At 42.0% G+C, this 23,198-nt stretch overlaps 1 protein-coding gene across 8 annotated transcripts in view; it reads right to left on the bottom strand.

The window, feature by feature from the left end:
• The window catches only part of Plekha1 (pleckstrin homology domain containing A1), a 48,690-nt gene extending 26,032 nt beyond the window's left edge, over positions 1-22,658 (bottom strand). For 4 of the 8 annotated variants that reach the window (XM_006976973.4, XM_006976972.4, XM_006976974.4 and 1 more), the window contains exons 1-4: positions 22,519-22,658; positions 9,895-10,055; positions 5,842-5,898; positions 4,566-4,611 (exon numbers count right to left, since the gene is read on the bottom strand). In XM_006976973.4, the coding sequence (XP_006977035.2) occupies positions 4,566-4,611; positions 5,842-5,898; positions 9,895-10,035 (244 nt within the window). In that variant the 5' untranslated portion in view covers positions 10,036-10,055; positions 22,519-22,658. Of the gene's footprint in view, positions 1-4,565; positions 4,612-5,841; positions 5,899-9,894; positions 10,056-22,091; positions 22,216-22,518 lie in introns of those variants that run through there. The other 4 variants (XM_042284727.2, XM_076553812.1, XM_076553813.1 and 1 more) reach the window with 4 other exon arrangements.
• Positions 22,659-23,198: the final 540 nt, after the last annotated feature.

The following is a 23,198-nucleotide window of genomic DNA, read 5'->3' as shown; positions in this document are numbered from 1 at the left end:
ACTGCTGGCACTAAGCAAATGTATAATACACATACTTCCAAATGAGTGATATTCAGATGAGGGTCTCTTTGAAGGGGGAAAAAGAGGCCAACATAACTGAACTAAAGACTCCTTGACGTCTGATATGTAGCTCACTCAGTGTGTGCCCACCATGCACAGGCTCTGGGTTTCATCTCCAGCCCCCCAAACCCAAAACTAAAACAAACAAACAAAAAAAAACCACAACTCTTGATATACCTTGTGGTTTGAATAAAAAACTCGCATGCTTTTATTTTATGGCAAGCGGGGCAAAGACATCTGCTACAAACTGAGAAGCCAGGACTCAGCAAGGCTGATAAACCCATCCAGGGCTCCAAGCACTGTGCAATCTGAGTCCTGCTCTCCTTATCTATGCATCAGCAATGTCACATGTCCTTTCCCGGAGAAAAAGGACCGATGCATGTGAAGAAATGGACACAATAATCCTCTCTTATCATCGTCCCCTGGAAGTGGTGTGTATGCAATGCAGGGGAGCGAGCGGACGGGAAGGAAGAAGCTGTGACTACCACAAACACAGAGCTAGGATACCTCTGGGCTGCCAAGCTTTTTAAGCAGGAGTATCATATGAACCTTAGTCCTCAGAGGCTTGTCTGCTTCCTACCTTTTCACCTGAGTACATTTTTATTCAAATCTTTACAACAGAGCAAATAAAACAAATGCATAAAAACTACAGCACAGATATTAGCCTAATATAACCCTCTCTCATGATCCAGGGCTAAATGGCTGTGGCTCAAGTGTGGCCACAGATCTGGTGGTGATGAGGCATGCATCAGGTCTTTTCTCACTTTTTTGGCTTTTCTCTCCCACTCATGATTTTTTTATTTTTATTTTTTTAGAAAGTGGCTCAGTATGCAGTCCAGGCTGGTGGCCTGGGGCCTGCCATCTTCTTGAAATGCTGAGATTACAAGTTTACAAGTGAGATTGCCACATCAATTTCTCTATTACCGCTTTTTAAATTTGATGAATCTTTGCCTTTCTTTTTTTAAAGTTAGCCGGGTGGTGGTGGCTCATGCCTTTAATGCCAGCACTAGAGAGGCAGAAGCAGTCAGATCTCTGAGCTTGAGGCCAGTCTGGTCTATAGAGAGTTCCAGGACAGCCAGAGATATACAGAGAAACCCTGTCTTGAGGGAAAAAAAAAAAAAAAAGGTTTGCTCCTGAGTTCTGCATTACTCGTTTCTTTTTCTGTCTGATAATTCTCAAATCCTAAGTAATTTGGGCTATCTGTTACTTTTTAAAAGAGGGACTAAAGAGGATGGTTGTACCCTCTTGGGTTGGGAGGCCCTAGTGGAAATATCCAGATGTCAGTACCATTCCTCAGTTCTTGAGGGTAATCAGGCTCTACCCACCTACTGCTGGCTGCAGCTGGCTGCAGGTTCCCTGGGGCTGCACAGGACAGGACTCTGTTCAGTATTCAGATTCTCCTTTAATCCTCCTTTTCAGTTTCATGCTTCATTCCTTCCCTTCTCCAGGATTAGTGTTAGTTTCTATTTCTGGACAGGCCACACATCCCATTCCCTGCTGGGCTGGGGGAAGGGTGGCTGCCCACATGAGCCAGATGGAGACAGAGACTAGAGTTTTGTTTTGTTTTAAAAGACATCCAAACAAAGAACCTGTTCTCAGGCCCCCTTCACTGTAGCTTCCCCCATCCCCCAAACAGGCCCCACTACCTAAGCCTATTAGAGGAGGGATGGGGCAAGGCACAGAAATGGTTAGCTTTTCTTTCTCTGCTCTGCAAAGGAGCTGCTATTCCTCCATCTGCTTCCATATTTATACACTGAGGGCCACCTGCTCATGTCTCCTACCTTTATCAAAGATAAGGTCTGAGTGTTTCTTTTTCTCCCGTTTCAGGGGAATTAGAGACATCCTGCCACTTAGAATGAAGTCGGGGTTCCAGTATCTCTCTCTGAAAGTAACTGTTTTATGAATCTCTTCTGTATTCCTGACAGATGCAGATGACTACAGAAAGATGAACAAGAGGCTCATCTTACTCTTTAATTCCAACTAAAATCACCTACTCTAATTAGGCCCAATAACTATGAATGTTGAGTTTATTACTTAAGTGTTAAAAATACGCACGTTTGGGCTGGAGGTGCATTTAGCTCAGTGGTAGAACATTTGCCTAGTATGCCCAAGTCCTAGGTTCAATAACCAGCACTACAAAATAAGCATGTGATCATACATTCTAACAGAATTTTCCATTAGGTGATGAGCCCTAATACCCTTCAATTCAAACTGTAATTCTAATCTGCAGTAATGTATAACTTTTACAAAAGTTTCTTAGTAGTGACAAACACACTAGCTTCTCTGAGTGGCTAACTTCAGTCTGTTCATAATAGCTTTTCTTACTGGATATATGTGGCTGCTATCTGAATACCAACCTGCAGGAGAAAGCCACCCTCTACACACAGAAGAAAGCAAAAAATTTTAACATTAACTTTGCCCCAAAAGTACCCTTTTTAAAAAAAGGGGGAGTGGGGATTGGGGATTTAGCTCAGTGGTAGGCCCTGGGTTAGGTCCTCAGCTCAGGGTGGGGGTGGGGAGTGAAGGTGGGGTGGGAGGGAGAGGACAAAAAAACAACTTGATGTAAAATAGTCCCCCTTTTCATACCAGTTAGTCTTAATTTCTGTCCCTTCACACTTGAACATATGGAGATGGCGACAATTTTCTCAGTTTGACCTACCTACCACTCATTCTCTTAACACACTAAATTTCTCAATATTAATGCACATTAATTGTAGAAGCCAGAGATTTCACTGTGCCACTCCATCCACCCTCCCTGGATCCTCTCTTGCTCCATGTTTTAGTTATTTGCCTCACTGCTGAAACAAAATATCTGGCAGAAGTAATTTAAGGAAAGAAGTTTATTCTTGCTTACACTTCCAGCCCATCAGGGCAGGGGAGGTGTGCAAGCAGGAACAGGAGGTAGCAGGTCACATTGCATCCACAGTCAGGAAGCAGAGCATGATAAATCTGTGCCCCGCTCACTTCCTCTTCAAGCCCATGTAACGGTACTACTCACATTAGGGAGGATATTCCCACCTCTGTTAACCTAATCTAGAAACTCCCTTACAGACATGTTTAGAGGGTTGTTTCCATGATGACTCTAAATTCCATAAGCTGACAATCAAGACAATCAATTAGGCATCACACCCCAGCATCCTGTTCCACACTGTTCTGCAGAAAAGAAGGTTCTCTTCTCCTTCCCTGGCCCTTTCTACTTTCAGGACATTTTATTTCCACATATAAGGGGAAAAAAACCCAACATGCCACTTCTGGACATATGCCTAAGGAAATGAAATCAGCATACAGAGACACCTGCAAACCCATGTTAGCACTATTCCTAATAGTCAGGATCTGCCTGGGTGGATGTAAATCTCCGAGTCTGTACTTTTTCTCCTAAGGCTCCTCTAGCTTCTCTCGCCTATATCAGCTCCATTCAGGTTGAAGGTCTTAAGTACATTAGTTCAAAAGTCACACGACTCATCTCTCTGCTTAACTCCCAGGCATGGAGCCAGCACCTTCATTCACCTCAGGTCTGCTCCAGGCACTCTACTTTCTTCCCTTTTTCAAAATAAGGAAATGAATGCTTGTCAACATACCACACCCTGACTTCTGCCTCTGGCAACTGCCTCCAGTTCCTACATCACATTCTCCCCTGCTGCACACCTCTGCCCATGAGGTCTTATTTCTTCTTACTGGTGGTAAAAGTGGTCAGTGATTTACTTGGTCCCCAGCACGGGGTGTCCTCATCCATGGTGGCACCCTTGACACTATATCCCCTCTATCCACTGACTGCTGGAATGATAACGACAGGTACTGTATCTGTCTGTCAGCCAGTCTGAGATCCTTGAGGCACCAATAATACTCATTCTCCCACAGCCCAATGTGTCCTAGTCATTCACTCAGCACCTGCTCACAGTTTATCTAACATCCTCGGCTCCTGCTGCCTCCAAGTTGTGAATACTTCATTCCCTTGCAAAAGACAAGGTCCTTTGCACTATTTATATGGTCAATAAAGAAAATAAGGTATAGAACTAAAAACTACCTGAAATATTGTTGGGTGAGATCGTAACAGTTACACATGAGTTGGGGAGGTTATAACCAGGATGAGAAGAGGAAAGGCACTTGGGGTTGGTAGCCAGGGTCAAAGTTTTATTCCCTCACCTGGATGATGGGTATAAAGGAATTTCTCAGAGATCCATTAAGCCATAGGTTTGATTCTTGTGACTGTATTATTTTATAATATATCCGCCTAATTGAAAATAACAGGGCTGGAAAGATGGCTCAGCAGGAAAAGGCACTTTCCATCAAGCCTGATGGCCTGAGTTCAATCCTTTGAACCCACACGGTGGAAGGAGAGAACTGACTCCTGTAAATTATTCTCTGATCTCCACATGAACGCTGTGACACGCGCGCGCACGCGCACGCACACACACACACACAAACACTTTTTTAAAAAGAACTAAGAGGAGGTTGGTGGAATGGTATCATTCAGAAGACAAAGTAATGTAAATATGGCTACTTACCAAAACAGAACTCTGCCTTTGGCCTTAACTTAGTTGCATCACTAACCTATTAAAAAAATAAAAAAAATAAAAAAGGAGGGGAGGGTTACTCCTCCACATGCTACAATACTCAGTTTCAAGGACTATACAATCTTCCACATGTACAACTTCCCACCTAGCATACCAATCTGATATTAAAATTTAATAGCAACCTAAAGATAGCAAATTAGATACAGAATCTGGGTCCCAGCTGTACTATAAAACAAATAATACTTCCACATTTTCTTTGAATGAACTTCTTACTCCAGGAAATGTGAAGAAGTCAAAAGTGCACCTGGAGGTGTCATGTCACACATATACTCTTATAACATGACAGACAACACACCCTCAATGCACACAGAAACTACAGGTATCCCAAACTTACTTCTACGTTGGCAGCCGATTGTAATTAAAGATGGTGGCCTGCAAGCTTGTTTATCTAGAGTTCAAAACTCCAGAAGGCCTTAATCTCTTTGAGAAGTCAAGAGGGCACTCAATCTTTTACTCATTAAACTCAACTCATAAGGTGAAACTGCTAGCCACACTACGTCAGTACCATCCCTCTGAGTAAGATGCCCTCAGACCCTATTCATGTCCTCTGCTGGGCTGTTCCCAGGGACAGGACTCATATTTTGTATTTCAAAATAAATTCCAGTCTGGAGTTCCTGATAAATCCCAACTACAAATTCACACGATGAAGTTTGTTCTAGGAATAAATTCTAGGGGAAACAGCATGCCTAAAGTGGGGCAGTAAAACTGTACAACCCAAACTACAGTAAGCTGCAGGACAGAGAGGAGGGAGAAGCATTACACGAAGGGTTACAGTTTAACGAGGCGTGGTGAAGCAGGGGAAACAGTGGCCACTCCTTGCCCGCTTCACTGAGCTAATACTTCATTTCATGAACAATCTCCCCTTTTAAAACATATAAGGCAACAACTTCCAGTTTTATCAACTTAAAGAACTTCTAGTCACAGTAAGTGCGGACAATCTTCAGCATTACTGGAACTTGAGCATCACTGCTAAATGATAGAGAGAAGCTACTCTGTTCTGTCCACATTACCACCTGGGGGCAGGAATTCACATATGAGAGCAACACAATGAGAATTGCACAAGATGGTACACACATGTAATCCCAGCCCTCAGGAGGGCTGAGAATTCAAGGCTAGCCTGGGCTGCAAAGTTAAGATTTTTATCTTAGAAACACCAAATAAAGAACAACAAAAAAATTAATGTTTAAAAATAATATAGAGAGTCTACCTTTGAAATGTAGGTAAGTTTAATGGCTCCAACCCGTGATGATCCTGAAGGCAGGTTCTAAAAATAAATATTAAAATACAATTATTACCCAGCATTATTTATGTATTTTATAATACCAAAAACATTTGAAAATTTTTAAAACAACACTTTACAAATATACTTCATTCAATTTACATATTTACTAGAGCTGACATCAAGATAACAATGTAGGACTGTGGGTGTGGTTCTGTGGTAGAGCACTGGCCTAACATTTGTGAGGCCACAGGTTCCAACCCCTGCAGGCAAAAAAGTGAAACAAAACAAAAAGATGATACCTGGGATAAGGAGCTGAGTCTCCCTCTGCTCTCCTGCATACTCTACAGCTAAAGAACTGTCTGTCTCATTGTAGCTAAACTAATATTCTTTTTTGTGAACATCAAGATTTGTAAGTAAGATCAAATTTTGTTTATGAACACAATGGGAGAATATTTAGAGACTTAAAGAAATACAGTTGTAAGAAGTTTTTTTTTAAAAAAAACTATTAATTTTACATTGATCTAATAAAACTTCTTTATCAAATACATCTCTTTAAAAATATTGGCCTTTTGACACCAGGCAGGGAGCAGATCAGTGTCTTGCTTAGCCATCCTGAGAAAAGCTTCCTCCTGTAGCAGATGGGAACAAATACAGAGACCCACAGCCAGACACTACGCAGAGTAAGAGACCTTGGAATACTCAGCCATAAACAGGATCTCTCCATCCAATGCCTCCTCTCAGGGCTCAGGGAACCCAGCAGAAGAGTAGGCAGAAAGAGTGTGAGAGCCAGAGGACACATCATTTAAATGGTTTAAGTGCTACGCTATCATCTACTTTAATGCTTTTTTCAAAAATATTAACTGATACTCTTTTTAAATGGAAATGTGCTGTGCATACTTTTAAGTTCCTTGGCTCATTTTGCCATATATGAAACTTTTCGAGTCTCTTCAAGTTCCCTTCCTAGTATAGATACTTCATTAATTCTGTATCATTATCAACTTTCTCAGCAAAACATAGCCACAAAGTGAGTTCTTATAATAGACTAGAGTGGATTTTTAAACTGATGGTTAGTGGCAAAGAAAGCAGAAAAAAAAAAAAGGAAGTGGCTCCCCAGGGAGAGGTGAAACAAACTGCTTACTTTAACCAAAGCTCTTAAGCACTTGGACATACGCAATGAGATGAAACCATTTGAAGTTTCTATTTCTCAGTAATTCAAAATGGCTCTAAATTTGCAATTTCATATGGCTTAATCTAATAGTTTCAGCAAGCTTTCAAGAAGATGTATGTCTTAGTCTTTATATTTAAAGATGAAACAAACTTGGTATTGATGACTATTATACTGGCTGATAGAAACAAGATTTTAAAAAGTTCTCTTAAGCTAGAAAGAAAACTGTAAGGACTGAAAAAAGACTTTATATACAAGGTTCAGAAAACTCAATACACTAATTACAAAAAGGACAAATGTCTTTTTAAAAGTTCATGTGAGAGTTCCAGGACAGCCAGGATTGTTACACAGAGAAACCCTGTCTCGGGAGAAAAAAAAAGTTCATGTGAACTGGGTATAGTTCTCCACACCTGTAATTCCAATGCACAGGAGGTAGAGGAAGGAGGATCAACAGTTCAAGGCCAGCCTTGGCTCTATAGTTTAAGACCAGCTTGGGCTTTATGTGTCCCTGTCAAAAAAAAAAGAAAGGGAGGAAGGGAGGGAGAGAGGGAGGGAGGGAGGGAAGGAGGGAGAGAAGGAGGGAGGGAGGGAGGGGGAGAAGGAAGAAAGGAAGGAAGGGGAAGGGAAAAGAAAAGAGAAGAAAAAGGCTAGAAGTATAGCTCTCAGTGGAATAGCCTGAGCTTAGTATAGCTGGGACAATCACCGGCACCTGCCTTACACGCCGCCCTCTTATGCACAAAAAGTCTCTGTGAAAAGACCCAGCTGAGTGCAAAGCTTAGAAGACACCTCCCTGCCAAGACAGACTATAATCCAAACACACTGCAGACACCCACAATGACCCTTTGCCCTTGCTACTCTGAATCCAGGAACCGTCACTTCTCCACTTCTAGGCCAAAGTCAAATCCAATCTTCCAGGTTAGTTTTAAATGTTACCATCTCCAGTATGTCAGCTCCCTCTGCTTTTTTTAAAACTCTGCCTTTTTCTGATTCGAAGTCTGTGTTTCATACATGGTAACAAATACACTTCATGTGTATCTATCTTTGTGTATACCTGTTAAGTGAAAAGTTTTGGTAAAAGGGAGAATTCTAAGAAGAATTTGCACAAGAATAAAAAAAAAAGATAACAAAGAGTTTTATGGAGAATTCAGGAGAACCATATGTAAGGTCCTCTGCAAAGAGAGGCCAATTAAGGAGAAACACTGACAATGTATGCCCTGGCTCTGCAGGAACCAATAGCTGAGATCTTGCAAAGAGGATTCAGTGCTACCTCTGAGGGACTCATGTCCCAGCTAAACACACAAGACCATAAAAGACAAGAATCTGATTCACATGTTGAGGAAAAGAAATCAACATAAACCTTTGATTTCTGCTGCCCTGTTATTTCTCCCACTGACTCAGACCAAGTAAATGAAGATAATAACCATGCAGCTGCTGAGGCAGGTAACTGCCTCCCAAGAAAGGTCCTTAGACCCAGAGGTAAAGGCAGAAAACCAAGTGTCAATAAGCTCTGCATGGACAGTGACAGAGAATGCTATTGCCCTCTAAAAAGCCTCATCATACAAAGTGAGTACACAGCTAATATAAACTGAATTAAAATATAACCCATCCCATTCACCTAAATTTCCAAGATTGCCTGTAAGTAAAGGGCTAAACCTACATGATAGAGAATCAGAGTGTAAAATCAAGACTGATGAGAAGAGCCAAAGAACTGGATTTTAGTTGACAAAAATAATAACTGACAATTTCAAATATGATACATACTTTTTAGCCATGTGTCACTCAAGCTATAACCAAACTGAAGAATGGGGAGATGCTTTCCTTCACTGAGGAGACTGAACTAATACTAAGGTCATTTGTAACCCCCGGTCTATATAAATGAATACCTACATGTTACCATAGCAGTACAGGTAAGGAAGAATAGACTAATTACAGGGGACCTATTTCTGATTATGTGAAGCATGGTAAACTTTCTAAAATTCCTGCTCCATCCCAGTCCATACCATCAACACACTGGGTAAGAAGCTGGCCAGACTCACCCCTTACTTTCCACATACTCCACTGGAGCACATACCTCCATGTTTAGCTTTTAGAATAATTTTGATTTGAAATAAAGAGTTCCACAGGCAGGAAGTTTTCAACTGTTCAGCGGACAATTTTTAATTCTGGGTCTCTCACTGATCTTAAAACTGGGATTTTTTTAAAAAATTTATATTATATTTATTGGGGCAGGAGGGTAGGAGCGAGGGTGTGCACATCATGGCTCATGTGCGGAGGTCAGAGAACAGTTTTGGGAGTCTGTTCTCCCCTTTTACCATGTGGATTCCAGGAATAGAGCTTAGGTCCTTGGACTTGGCCACAGTGCCTTTACTCACCCAGCCAACTCTCAGCCCTTAAAAGTAGTATTCTATTTTTCAACTTTTTACATCTATCCCAAAAATTTGCAAGAAAACAACAAAATTAAAGTCAATTTCAGTCACAGACTCATCACAACGACTGATACTCACTCGATCAAAGAACTACATGTGCCAGAGAGTATCAAGTCATTTCAGTAGCTTTTCCAAACAGTAACGCTCATAGTCTTCGGCAGAGTATCTTAAATCTGTGATTACTCAGAATTTTTCTACAAGCCGAGTACTTCCAAGAGGGAAAATATACATATGCATGGAAAAATTTTAACTTCAATCAAATAAACTTAATTTTACCCTCTGGAGTTCAAACAAGAGTACAGGTCACAGGTACCAACAGGGGGAGAAAGTTAAACCAGTGGAAATAAATATAAATATGTACGATTTCAAATTCATAATCTATATCAAATACTGTAATAGATACAACTTCTTTATGAGGTTATAAAGTAATCTTTGGTTTTTACAAACCTGTGGATTATCCATGTACCATACGAAGCTGTCTTCTCTGGTATCCAGGATGAAATACCGTCGAAGAAACTTCCCACTGTTTTCATTTTCTTCAATGTCTAGGAAACCACAAATGCGATTCTGTCGATCCACATAAGGCATTTCTGGGCTTGAACATTACACTGTAGAATGAAAACAGGAACAGTAAGCTCCTAGAAAGAAGTGATTTCTAAGTGGACATCAAGATTAGACTTGGACTACAGTACAGTCTATTCCACAAGCAGCACACTTTCCAGTTTATGTGAGACTAGTGAACAAGAACTCACACCAACATCAGACACACTGGCAGAAGGCACTTTAGGACTTAAGTTCGCCACAAATGTGCACTAAATCCAACTTCAAACTGGTGTGAACAAAGAAGAGCCATTCCTCTCAATTAAATAACTCAATTGATCTCCTAAAATAAAACCAAGTGTGCTAAAAATTAGCCATTCAAATTTTAATTTCCTCACAAATCAAGATGACCTACCTTTTAAGATTACTCATGGTTTTAATATTTTTTTAAAAGATTTATTTTCTGTTTGTTTTAAGACAAGGTCTCACAATGTATTCCTGGCTGGCCTAAAACTCAATATGTAAACCAGGCTGGCCTCCAGCTAACAAAGATCCTCCTGCTTCTGCCTCCTGAGTACTAGGATTAAAGTCATGTGCCACCACGTCTGACTGATGTGTGTGTGTGTGTGTGTGTGTGTGTGTGTGTGTGTGTGTGTCTGTGTCTGTGTCTGTGTCTGTGTGTCTGTGTCTGTGTGTGTGTGTCTGTGTGTGTGTCTGTGTATGGGGATGTGCACATGCAAGTGCAGGTACCAAGTTCAGAAGACAGTGCCAGATCTCGTGGAACTACAGTTACAAGAGGTTATGAGCTGCCTGGTACAGGTGCTAGGATTCGAACTTGGGTGCTCTTCAAGAACAGTACACACTTAAACCTATGAGTCATCTCTCTAATCCTATAGAATATTTTTAAATTTACACAATAATTAACATTTACTGAGCACTGCTATATGCTAGCCTCTGTGGCACGTTCTCTTCTAAGCATAATCTTAATCTTCAAAGAGATCCTATGAACAGGCATCAGTATTTCCACTTCTCAGAACTCAAAACTGACAGAGGAAGTGAGCTTTCTAACTAAGATATCAGGAAGCAGCTGACAGTGGTGGTGCACGCCTTTAATCCCAGCACTCATGAGGCAGAGCCAGGCAGATCTCTGTGAGTTCAAAGCCAGCCTGGTCTACAGAGAGAGTTCCCAGCCAGCCTGAGCCATATATGTGAAGAGACCCTGTCTAACAAACAAACAAACAAAAGACAGCAGGAATATAATGAATGCTTAAACACACATTCCTAGGTACTAGACTCCTATCAAGCATTCTTTAAACTGTTCAAAATAAAATGAATCAGAATAAACAGCTAAACAACAAAGAAAGATGGACCAGGTATCCGTATTTCCTGATGGAAGACATTCAAACATCACCCGTGAAACCAACATGATAAAAGATTTTATCTAAATCTGACTGAGTTACTAGATTTTCCTACATTCAACTACCAATTTACAAGAAACATAGATGACAGGAAGATACTCAACTGCTCCACAAAAATTCAACCAGCAAAAACTGGGAAACAAAAGGACACACAATCCAGTTTCTTCAGAAAGTAAAGAGGAGCTACAGATTGAACCTGTTAGAGGAGTTAGAGATGGCCCAGCAGTTAGCAGCACTGGCTGCTCCTCCAGGACCACGGTTCAATTCCCGGAACCCACATGACAGCTCAGAACTGTTTGTAACTCCAGTTTCAGAGGATTTGATGTCCTCTTCAGCCTCTGCTGTGCACTGCATGCCCATGGTGCACACACACACATGCAGGCAAAACACCCACACAAATAAAATAAAAATAAATCTTTAAAAGTGTTACAGCACTCAGCATGTACAAGAACGTAGGTTCTAGCCCCACCAGGGCAAAAAATAAAGGAAAAGAAGCCACAAACATGGGAGAACAAATACAGCATACCTCTATCGGATAACTGATATCTAAGAGCAGTTAACTATTACAATTCAATAAAACAAACAACAGTAAAATGGGCAAAAACTTAACAGATCAGTTCAGCTAGCAAAGATGTATAAGTAATGATGCTCATCATTATTCAGGAAGATATGACAGACTTCTAAAAACAACCCTGAGATGCTCTTAATGCCTCCTAGGACAGCCCAAACAAACTAACAAAGCACCTAATACCCACTGTCAGGGATGAGAGACAAGCAAACTTTCATACACACTGCTAGGATGCAAAATGGTTTACCAACTCTGAAAATCAAGTTAGCAACAGCTTCTAATAAAGTTAAAAATACATACACTACAAACCAAAAATTCTACTTCCCGGTTATTTATCCAAGTCAAATGAAGGTCTGTTCACTCAAAATTCTGTAAGCAATTGTTACTCCTAAGTGTCAAGAATCAGAAGCAACCCAACTGACCTGCTGCTGAGTGAGCACAGCACTCTAGCTGGTGCAATGGAGCTTTACACTTGGAAAGGGGTGAACTGCTGATGCACGGAGCAACAGAAGTCTCATCTGTACTGTGCTACGTGAAAGAAGGCAAACTAAACATGCTATGGAGACAGAACAGATCACTAGGTGAAGAAGAGGTTGGCTTCAAGTGGTAAATTTAGGGTGAAATGGAATGTTCTGTACCTTACTTGTGAAATACAAACTGGGCACTTATCAGAGCTCTAAGGTCTACATGCTACAAGACAGAGAAACCAAGCTGGAACTGAGTTGTAGAGTCCTTCCTGCTAGCTTAAGTTCATAGTGCTGAAAGGTGTTATAAAGGCTGCTAAGGAAAAAAACAAGAATTTCATCCACCTGTAGGCCTGTGTGCTACAACACTGAGCACCAGGCAAGATACACCCCCTGGAGCAACAATAGCCAATTATTTTAGGGATAACCAACCACTTTGTAATTGGATTCAAGACCTGCTCCACAGGAAGGAATGCACATCTGTTATAACCTGGTCAAAAGTCCATTAATGGAGAGGCCAGAGGTCCAAAGGAAGAATGTACTATACCATTGATGCCCTAAATGGACATGTTGTCAAACTACCATAAATTCACAGACTAGTGTAATTGGAAGCCTAGAACCAAGAAGTTCCTTTTTGCAGAAGGCAACCACAGTTAATGCAGAGGCTCTTATCTGGCCAAAATGCCGAGAAACAGTAACTGTTGAGAGCTCGGTCCTAATTAGGATATATACATCACCATCACTTCTCAAGACCCATTGAAGAAGTGGGGGTGAGCAGGGCGGTGGTGGTACATGCCTTTAATCCCAGCACTCAGGAGACAGAGCCAGGTGGATCTCTGTGAGTTCGAGGCCAGCCCAGGCTACAGAGTGAGTTCCAGGACAGGCTCCAAAACTATACAGAGAAATTCTGTCTCAACAAACAAAAACAAAAAAGTGAGGGTGAAAGGAATTAAAGAACTGGAGGGAGGAAGGGAAGTGCCACAAAATATTGTCATCCAGACATGACACTGCCATTGCAATTATGAACAGCAGCTATGGATACCTTCACAAGACTAGGTCCTTCAACACTCCATCATAGACAGAGGAAGCTCCTATGGGGCTCCATCCTTTCATGACAAGCTTTCCTGCAGCCACTGGGGACTAGTTGGGGAGAATAAGGAGTTGAAAGAGAAAAGGTAAATCACAGAAGGTAACGGGGGTGAATATAACCACAATACACTGTATATATGTATGAAAATGTAAAAGATAAAGAAAAATATACTAAAAGAATGAACTTCATGCAAAGTAAAAAGAACGAAGTAGCTAACCCACCACGGTAGAAAAGATCACAGTACTTGGTTAGGGAAAGGACCAACTACAAAAGACTCAAAACATTTTTTTGAGGGCCGTGTTTTGATTATGGTAGTTACACAGTTGCATACTTATACCAAAATTCACAGATCTGTACACTAAAATGGGTAAAATTGATTGCAAGTAAATAACATTTCAGTTATCCCGAGTTTAAACAAATAGTAACATACATACTCAACAGAACAGCTAAAATGAAGCAGACTGGCAATACAGTGTAATGTATCATCAATAACATAAAAGATCCATAATTTATTTATATACTGTTGATGGGAAATATAAAATGGTAAGCCACTTCAAACATAGTTCTACCCTGTGACCCACTCATCCTATCCCACATATTAGCCCAGGAGAAATGAAAACATGTATACATAGAAAGATTGACGATGCTCAGAGCAGCTTTATTTACAGGCTATAAACTAGAGGCAAAGATGCCCCTCAGCAAGTGAATAGATAATAAATGCAGCACAGCTAAATGATGGAATACCGGTTTATAGTACAAAGTAATTACTGACATGCAACAATTTGGGTGAATTTCAAAATCGTTATTATACTAAGTAGAAAAAAATTAGGAGCCGGGCGGTGGTGGCACATGCCTTTATTCCCAGTACTTAGGAGGCAGAACCAGGAGGATCTCTGTGAGTTCGAGGCCAGCCTGGTCTACAAAGCGAGATCCTGGACAGGCATCAAAACTACACAGAGAAACCCTGTCTCGAAAAGGAAAAAGGGGGAAGATTAATATCAAAAAGCAAATTGAAAGGTTAATACAATCTTGAAGCTGGTGTGGTGGTACGCGTCTTTAATCCCAGCACTTGAGAGGCAGAGGCAAGCAGATCTCTGAGTTCAAAACTAAGCTCATCTATAAAGTGAGTTCCAGGATAGCTAAGGCTATGAAAGAGACACTGTCCCAAATAAATAAATAAATAAATAAATAAATAAATAAATAAATAAATAAATAAATAAATGAATACATAAAACAGTAACAATTTTAGGAAATGACTGATGAATAACTACAAGTAATTTTTAAAGAATTTGAATGGCAAAAATTAATATGCATAATCAAAGTCAAAAGAATGTGTTTGCAACTTATTCCACAAAGGGCTACTTTTCAGTGCCAAGAAATATCAAGGAAAATATACCAAAAGTTCAACAAAAAAATGAGTCAGACACCAATAGATATTGCATAGAAAAAGATACAAGCAAACTTTGTATGCTTCCTCACAGAGAAGCACTGTAGCCTGAGGGCCTAGAAAAGGGCAAACAGAAGAGAGAAACCTCTCTACAATGTATCTGAATCTGAAATTCTGTGAACTCTTTGAAAACATGAGAGCAAAAGCAAATCACCACTGTGTGTAATCCGACCACTAAGTGAGCAGATGTAAACACCTCCAATGAACTTTATAAAACCACCAGATGAAATGTCAGGGAGAAAATTAATCATATAACTTCAAAATATCACCCTACAGTTTTCTTACTAATCAAAGAGGAAAATGTATTTTCTCAATAGAGGGATCCTATAGCCCCACCTTTACCAAGTGTTTTAAAATCTAATGAATCCAGGAACTTGGTCTTAATGGATATGGCTCCTCTCTCAGAGTACACTGTACGATTCTACTGGTATGAAATACCCAGAATAAAGCAAGTAGATTAGCAGTTGTCTACTTACAGGAGGGTGGGCAGGAAATGAGAAAATGAGGATGGGAAGGTATGTGGTTTTTGTTTTTGTTTTTTTTTTTTGGAGGCGGGGGTGATACAAATATTCAAAATTCTGGTAAAATCAATGAACTGTACGTTAAGCAGATGAATTATACTGAGTCATAGCTAAATAAAGCCTCTTTTAAAAATGAAATAATTATGATTGTCTTTCATCCTAGAGAGCATCAGAAATCCTCAGGGCTATTTCCTCTCCCAGACCTGTGAATGATGGTATGGTCTAAGGCTTCATTTCTACTTAAACCTGGTCTCTTGGTGAGCTCACTTTCACATGTCTAAATAGTAAAGGTTCCAGACTGTTACCTTCAGTTTTAAATATCCTTGAACTCTAGACTCATGGATACACTGCCTACACTATAGAACCCACTTACTTCCCTAACATACATCTCCAACTCACAGAACTGAACCTACACACTCCCCTCATAAACCTGACCCTCTTGTCTTGTTCATCTAAGAAAACCAGCATGCCCTTCTTCTAATAGTTCCAGCAAAGTATCTCACAGTCACACTTGATTAAAGTTCTCCCTTCTCACTCCATGTCCAATACATCAATAAACCCTGTTGGTTCCATCTTTTAAGTATATACAGATTCCTTCCACTTTCCATTCTTGCTGCTACCTGGATTACTGCATGGACTGCCTTGATTCTTTAGTCTTTGCCCCACTGCAACCAGTTCCCCAAACCACAATCAAAGCAATCCCATAATTTCATAAAACACAATTCAAGTGTTTACTCAATTAAAACAGATATTTGCCTCTTTTTAGGTGCTGTTATAAATAAATATTAGTTTAATCCTTATAACAGTATTACAGATGAGAAAATCATAGCCCAAGGCCACAGGGTTGGGAAGAGGCAGGAGCCAGGATTCAAATCAGGGGAGCCCATGTCCCCTAATACTACATAGTATCTCTTACTACTCAAAAAGCTGCAGTAAAGTGGATGCCAACCTCAGCTGTTTAGTAAAATTACCTCCGAATCTCTGAAAACCCTGATGCCTTGGATGGCCTGATGATGCCCAACTCTAGCTCCTCAAGACCAACTACAGAGGAGATTCTGGGATTAAATCCAGTCACCAGTACCTTCCCGTTCACTCAAGGCTTCTGAAACACTGTCATTTCAACAGGATCCCAAGTCACTCAGAGTAAGAACCCGGGCCTTTACAAAGACCTGTTCGCTGCCGTCCCAGTACACCCCCCACCCCCCCACTCATTCATCTGTCATCAGACTAACCCAACAAGCTCCCAGCACAGGGCAGGGAAGGGCCTCTTAGCTCAACTTCACTTCCTCCAGTGAAGACATCCCTAAGAACAAAGCTACAGTTGCAGAGCCTCCAAACCCACTTCTCATCCCCTCCCTGCTTCATTCTTCTCTTTAGCACATATCGACATCTAGCAGATGAGGGCTTATTTTTTTACCCGCATCTTGTCTATTTCCCCACTCCGGAATGCAACCTTCATGAGAGCAGGGATTTTTGTTTTTGTTAACTCATTGCTGTTTCTCCAAAATCTACAACAGCGTGGTGGAAGGTGTTCACAAACTCCCTTCTGAATGAAGTGTGAAGTAACTCATAATTACTGCATCAAATGCTCAGGGTTTCCAGATACAAAGCTGCTTTTTCCTCATCAGATAAAAAGTTGTGTACCAGATTTAACTGGTTTGTTTAGTTGGCAGAAAGAAAAAGGCCCCAGTACTATCTATATTCATATCTGAATTTATAGTCTCAGTAAAGCAAGTATCAGAAAAAAACATAAAATTACATGATCAACCCACCTTCTCAAACCTATTTTTCAGCTTGATACATGTACTAAGACATAGATGGATTTAAAATTCAGTCACAAATTAACATTCACAGTTGCCATCTCATCAGTTGGAAACCAAAAAGCAAAGGCAAGACACAAAACAAAATCAGACAGAGAAGAGGAAAGAGGAAGGAAAATGTAAATGTTATACTGAAAGACCTCCTCAGAATGTCATAGTATTTGTTAATTAGGTGCTCTATGGACCAGAATCCCACACAGACAAAGCTGAAACATTCAGTTGTCCTCCCTTACCCATGAGGATTCAGGACCCCCACTGACACCAAGGTCTGTGCTGCTCAAGGCCCTATGTGAAGTGGCACAGTATTTCCACATAATTCACATGCCTTCTCCTGCTGCTGCACAGCACCTCTAGATTACTTACAACACTGAACACATATAAATACATATGTACAGATATATAAATGACTGTTAATATAGCAATATGACAAGAAAAAACCTGTGCATGCTTACAACAGATGAAATCCTTTCAATCTATAGGTGGCTCAATTTGTGGACAAAGAGTCTACATTGTACAGACATCTATACAGTTAGGCATGGCTTTCACCTACCTGTCACATTAGCTCTCAGGGCTCTGGCACTTGGAGTACCACCTTAACATCCTTTTCTTTAATAGAAGCAACTGAGAGAGGAGAGAGGAGAGAGGAGAGAGGAGAGAGGAGAGAGGAGAGAGGAGAGAGGAAAGAGAGAGAGAGAGAGAGAGAGAGAGAGAGAGAGAGAGAGAGAGAGAGAGAGAGAGAAAGGAAAGAAATGTTCTACATCTTCAGAGAGAACAAGACAGAAAGAATTCACCACTTAATAGTGGTAGGGGTCTCCAAGATATTCTTCTTTTTTTTTTTTCTTTCTTTTTTTTTTTCCGAGACAGGGTCTCTCTGTGTAGCTTTGCGCCTTTCCTGGAACTCGCTTTGGAAACCAGGCTGGCCTCGAATTCACAGAGATCCACCTGCCTCTGCCTCCCAAGTGCTGGGATTAAAGGCGTGTGCCACCACCGCCGGCTCTAAGGTATTCTATTCACTAAAACTTTGAATGTCTAGGAGACAGGGAGACTGGTGTTGCATCTTCCAATTCAATTTCAGCCTGCTTAATAGACCAAGCAACAGATTCTGCCTCCCTGAGCAAGGGAACAATGAGAATGGAGTATAAATTTTTTTTCTTTTCTTAATAAAAGCAGCAGGGCACAGAAAGGCAGTCTTAGGCAGCCTACAAGCAAAGAAGTGAGTTTCCAGTGGACTGTGTGGCAACTGTAGGCATACCGGTACTCAAGTGGTCTTGGCATTATCAAAAAACCTGACTACAGAGAAAAGGATCCTTAATCCTCTTCGTCCCCACACAGGGAACAAGCTGGTGAGGAATGGAAAAGTGAGGAACAGAAAAGGTTTGGCCACAGAAATTTCATACACCAAAACTGTGCCATAGAAAGTGCAAAATCTCACCAGAAATATCAGCTTGTGTCTCAGACCTGCCACTAAAGAGAAACAGATAAGGAATAAGTGCATTTTTCCAGTCTTCTGACCAGTCCCTATCCAAGCAGATCCCCAAAGAGAAACAGCAAAAGGTTACAGAGTAGCAAACAGCAATCCCTCTGTATCCCAAGAGCAGTCAGACTCTGGGTAAGAGGAAATGAGTTCTAAACTGAGTATCAGACTGATGTTTTAAATTGGAATAGATTCGACTAGAGCTTTTGGGGGGAGTGGGGGAGTTCTAGACAGGGTCTCACTATGTAGTTCTGGCTGTCCTGGAACTATATAGACCAGGTTATCCTGGAACTCACAGAGATCTGCCCACCTCTGCCTCCCAAGTGCTAGGATTGAAGGAGTATGCCACTACACCCGGCTCTGATTTGAGTTTTTAATAGCTGTACTGATAGAAAAACTATCCTTACTCGTGGGATACGAGGGAAAAAGAGAAAGATCCTTCAAACACGACTGAAATAGTGAACATTAAAACTGTCTTACGTTTACTGTCGCTAGCTCAGACTTCTCAATAATCTAATGGCATATGGACCTGCATAACCACCCTTAGTAATGGGAATTTCCTGACATGGAAATTCTCAGGGAGGATTTACTGTACCTGCTAGAAAGCTGCATCAGAAGTCCTCTGAGATCACTCCTAACTCTGGCACTGCTAACCACTATCTCTTCTTCAAAAGGAGAAACAGAATCCAGAACCAAGAACTCACTGGTGAAACTAAAAGAAGCAAGGTTGCCTAAGGGCATTATCACAACTTTTGGAGTGTAAAGCTATCAGACTGACAAGTCAAATTAAGAGTTTTATTTGGAAACAGTATTTTATTCTAAAAAACACTCAAATTCTAAATGACTCTAATTTTCTTTTACATTCAAGAAAAATTCCAGTCCAAAGAAAGTGTGATATAAAAATTGCCAAAACACTATCATTTAAAATCAAAGCTATTCAATTTGTCCAATGGCTCATCAAACAAATGTTCACTTAAATATATTCTAGGAATCACACAGAGCCTCCAAGGAAAACTACTAATTCTTAAATTGTTCAGTTACTCTTTAATTGTAACAGAGTCCTAGTTATGTAGCAAGTTATCAGCAGGATGTCTTTTTTTTTTTTTTTTTTCTTAAGACAAGTTCTTTCTATTATGTGGCTCTGGCTGTCCTGAGTCTTGGAACTCACTATGTAAATCAGGCTGGCCTGGAACTCACAGAGATCCACCTACCTCTGCCTCTCAAGTGCTGAGTTTAAAGGCAGCCTGAATGGGATGTCTTTTTCTTATATGAAAACATTCCACGCAAGTATTTCTAAAAACAACTGAGTATTATAGGCAAACATCTAAAGCTACTTAATGTTTCTGCCACATGAAGTAATTTCATACAAAGTCAATCTGCTGCATACTCATGAATAGTCGGAATAAATGAATAAATTAACTAATAAAACTAAAATTTGATGTTTCTCTCGTACCGAACCAATCGTATTTCATTATTGTAGATCTGAAATAATTTTTGAAATTTTAGTCTTGTTATGCCAAAAAAAATGCATTGCTTGGGCATGTGGAAGGTGATTATTTGTGTATCTTCAGCTAACAGCTGGCATCCTCTGGGTGCTTAAAAGCATCACTACCGCAGCGCTTGAAACTTTCCAGTCACAGCAGAGCTGCTCCTAGCACATCTGTCCAGTCACTACAGTCCACCAAAAGGCCATCTTCCTCATTCCTGTACGACAGCTATTTAGACAAGAACAAGTGCACGCCACACAACATGCCCGTGACAAAGTCCGACTTAAATCATACTCATAAATTATTTCTTCGATTTCCTTCTGGCTTACAAATTATACAGGGGGAAAGAGTGGGATCTGCAATCTGACTAGGTGCGGAATAGTAAAGAACTTTCATTCGGCCTTAGGCCCAGAAGCCAGTTTTTCAGTGGGAGAGTCCACATAAAGATGTAAGTTTCTACGTTCCTGGAGTATCTTCCTGGGCACTGCCTACAGCATCTTATCCCATCTTTGAATACTGCCCACAATTACTGTTTAAAGAAAAGAATCCAATGCTATTCTTAACATCCTTAAATACTTCTAAAAAGGTCCTTCCTGCTTATGAACTCATGGCCGTTTCCTCACAATTGTATACTTATCCTGTCCCACTGTCTCAGTCTCCGCCAAACAGATGTACACAGCACCTCTTTCCTCTTTTGCTACACTGCTAAACCGAGACAGAAAAAAAGATACAAACCTGCTCCTCTTCCCCCAAGAGCAACAGTGAAACTATTAGCGAACAAGATAAGGGAGATAGAAAGCAACATGTCCACATCGCTTCCCTGCAGTGGCTTTACTACAAGCAGATTCACCGTATGTCCATCGACACAGGGTTTTTCAGGAGAAACGTCAGTTGACACACTGTAGGGCTTATAACACTATAAAATAAACTATTAATTTGAATTCTGCCTGATTTAATATCTTGTTTAAACGTATCCCTGCTCTTAAAAAAAAATTAACTTTCCCTAAGAGAGTTAGTACAAAATATGGAATATTTAAATTTGAGGGGGAAATGCTTGCCACAAGTGTGTTGGTAAGAAAAACTAAGACGCACGCACTGTATTCAAAATGCATGTTACTAGTTTTGAAATAATAGTTCCTCAACTCCAGCTGTAAACTAAAAATGGTTTTTCATTTTTACCCGCAAAGCTTGAGTCACTGAACTTTCTCCTCAACTTTGCAGGAGATTCTTCCAGTGGCAGTCAACGCAGAAAGCATGGATGCTAGCTCCTAGGAGGGAAATAAAGCAGCCTGCTCTACAGTTTTAAGATAAAAGACAATGGTATAAACCTTGGAGTGGGCTATTTGTTCCGGTCATAAAGCACACAGGAAATAAGCTTTTCTAGTTAGAAAACTAATTTACAAAGGGCAACGACTTCATTAGAGTACAGAAAATCTTATTAAAATAGGTAACAGTCAACTCATCCAAGCAAGTATTAGAAAGGATGGGAAGGCGAACTCGAAAACGAAATGCCATAAACCACCTGTTCCTTAAACCTGTCCTCGGGACCTGACCCCAAACAGCAAGTCACTTTCTGAACTGACTTGGCCTCGCTCGAGGCTCTGCCTGGCTGTCGTAGCAGAACGGGGATTCTAGCAAAGGCGGAGCAGCACGACCAGCAGGGCGCTTTCAACCTGACACCACTTTCTTCCCGGACGCTCTCCCGGGAGGGTCCCTAGAGAGCATCTGAAAGGGACCCCCAGCCGGCCAGAGCCGCCCCCCGAGGCTACCCTCCTCCAAGTCCCGAGCCCCGGGTTCGGGTCCCACCCGCGTGACCTTGGCCGAGGCACTCCCGATCTTGCCACCCGCTGTCCGCACACGCGGGGAAGCCGGGCTGTACCGGAGCGAGCGGCAGGGATGAGGCGGACCCGGCCCAGGAGCCGTGCCGCTCCGACAGGCGTCGTCGCCGGGATCCCGGACAGGGGCCGAGCCCTGGCGGCGAGAGCGAGGACCCGAGGGGCGGTGGGCCTTGGCGGGCACCCCCGCAGGGAGGGCCGCGGGGCGCAAAGGAGCCCGTGCACAGGTGAGCCCGGCCTCGCCCAGGTGCACGCGCTCCCGCGGACGTGCGACGGACGAGGCGCGGCCCCGCGCCCCCTCAGCCGCCGGTGGCCGCCTCACACTCGCCTCAGCCTCGCGTCCCTCGTCCCGCTTTCCCCCATCCACACACCCACACCCGAGCTGCGCGCCTCGCGCCCCACTTTACCGCGGCCTCCGCCCGGAGCACCCGCGCCGCCGCGGACCCGGCTCCTTCAGGCACTCAGCTGCCGGGAGCGGCGCCCACGACGGCCCGCCCGCGCACTGCGCACGCGTGCACGCGCCGCCTCTACCCCACCAGACGGCGACTGAGATTCCGGAGCGGGCACTCCCAGCCGCGGGCACTACAAGTCCCGGCAGGCTCCGCGCGCGCCCGGCGGCGTGGCGGGCAAAGGAGTCGGGCGTCTTCCTAGTTCTAGGGCGGTGGCTCGCGTCCGCGCGCGGGGCGCTGGGTCCCTGTGCCGCGCTGCATCTTGGGGCTTGCAGTTTTCGAGGACCACGAGGCTTGGCTTGGGACGTGGAACTCCGGGTTCTCTGATGTCATCACCTAGAGCTGCGAGGCGCAGGGGATCTTTAAAAATAGGCTTGGTTCCTTTGCAGATAATTTTCAAGCGGTCCCCGCAGTTGGTTCAAGAAGCATAAAATTCACCGGTTGCGCACCAGTTTTTTTCAACTCATAACCATTTCTTTCTCGAAATGCAATTTCGCCTCATCCTTACAATGGTGTTAATAGTGTAAGAGGCCAAAGAAATTTAAAGAATTGGTCAAAACCCGTTCAGAGAGATATTTAGAAATACTCAACATATTTGTTGAGCAACTACAGGGTATGAAGCCTCTGCCCTCGTGGAG

Source organism: Peromyscus maniculatus, chromosome 1 (assembly GCF_049852395.1).
Source record: "Peromyscus maniculatus bairdii isolate BWxNUB_F1_BW_parent chromosome 1, HU_Pman_BW_mat_3.1, whole genome shotgun sequence".
NCBI lineage: Eukaryota > Metazoa > Chordata > Mammalia > Rodentia > Cricetidae > Peromyscus > Peromyscus maniculatus.
Note: the sequence above shows the minus strand (reverse complement) of the source record. Positions and strands in the feature narration are given on the sequence as shown.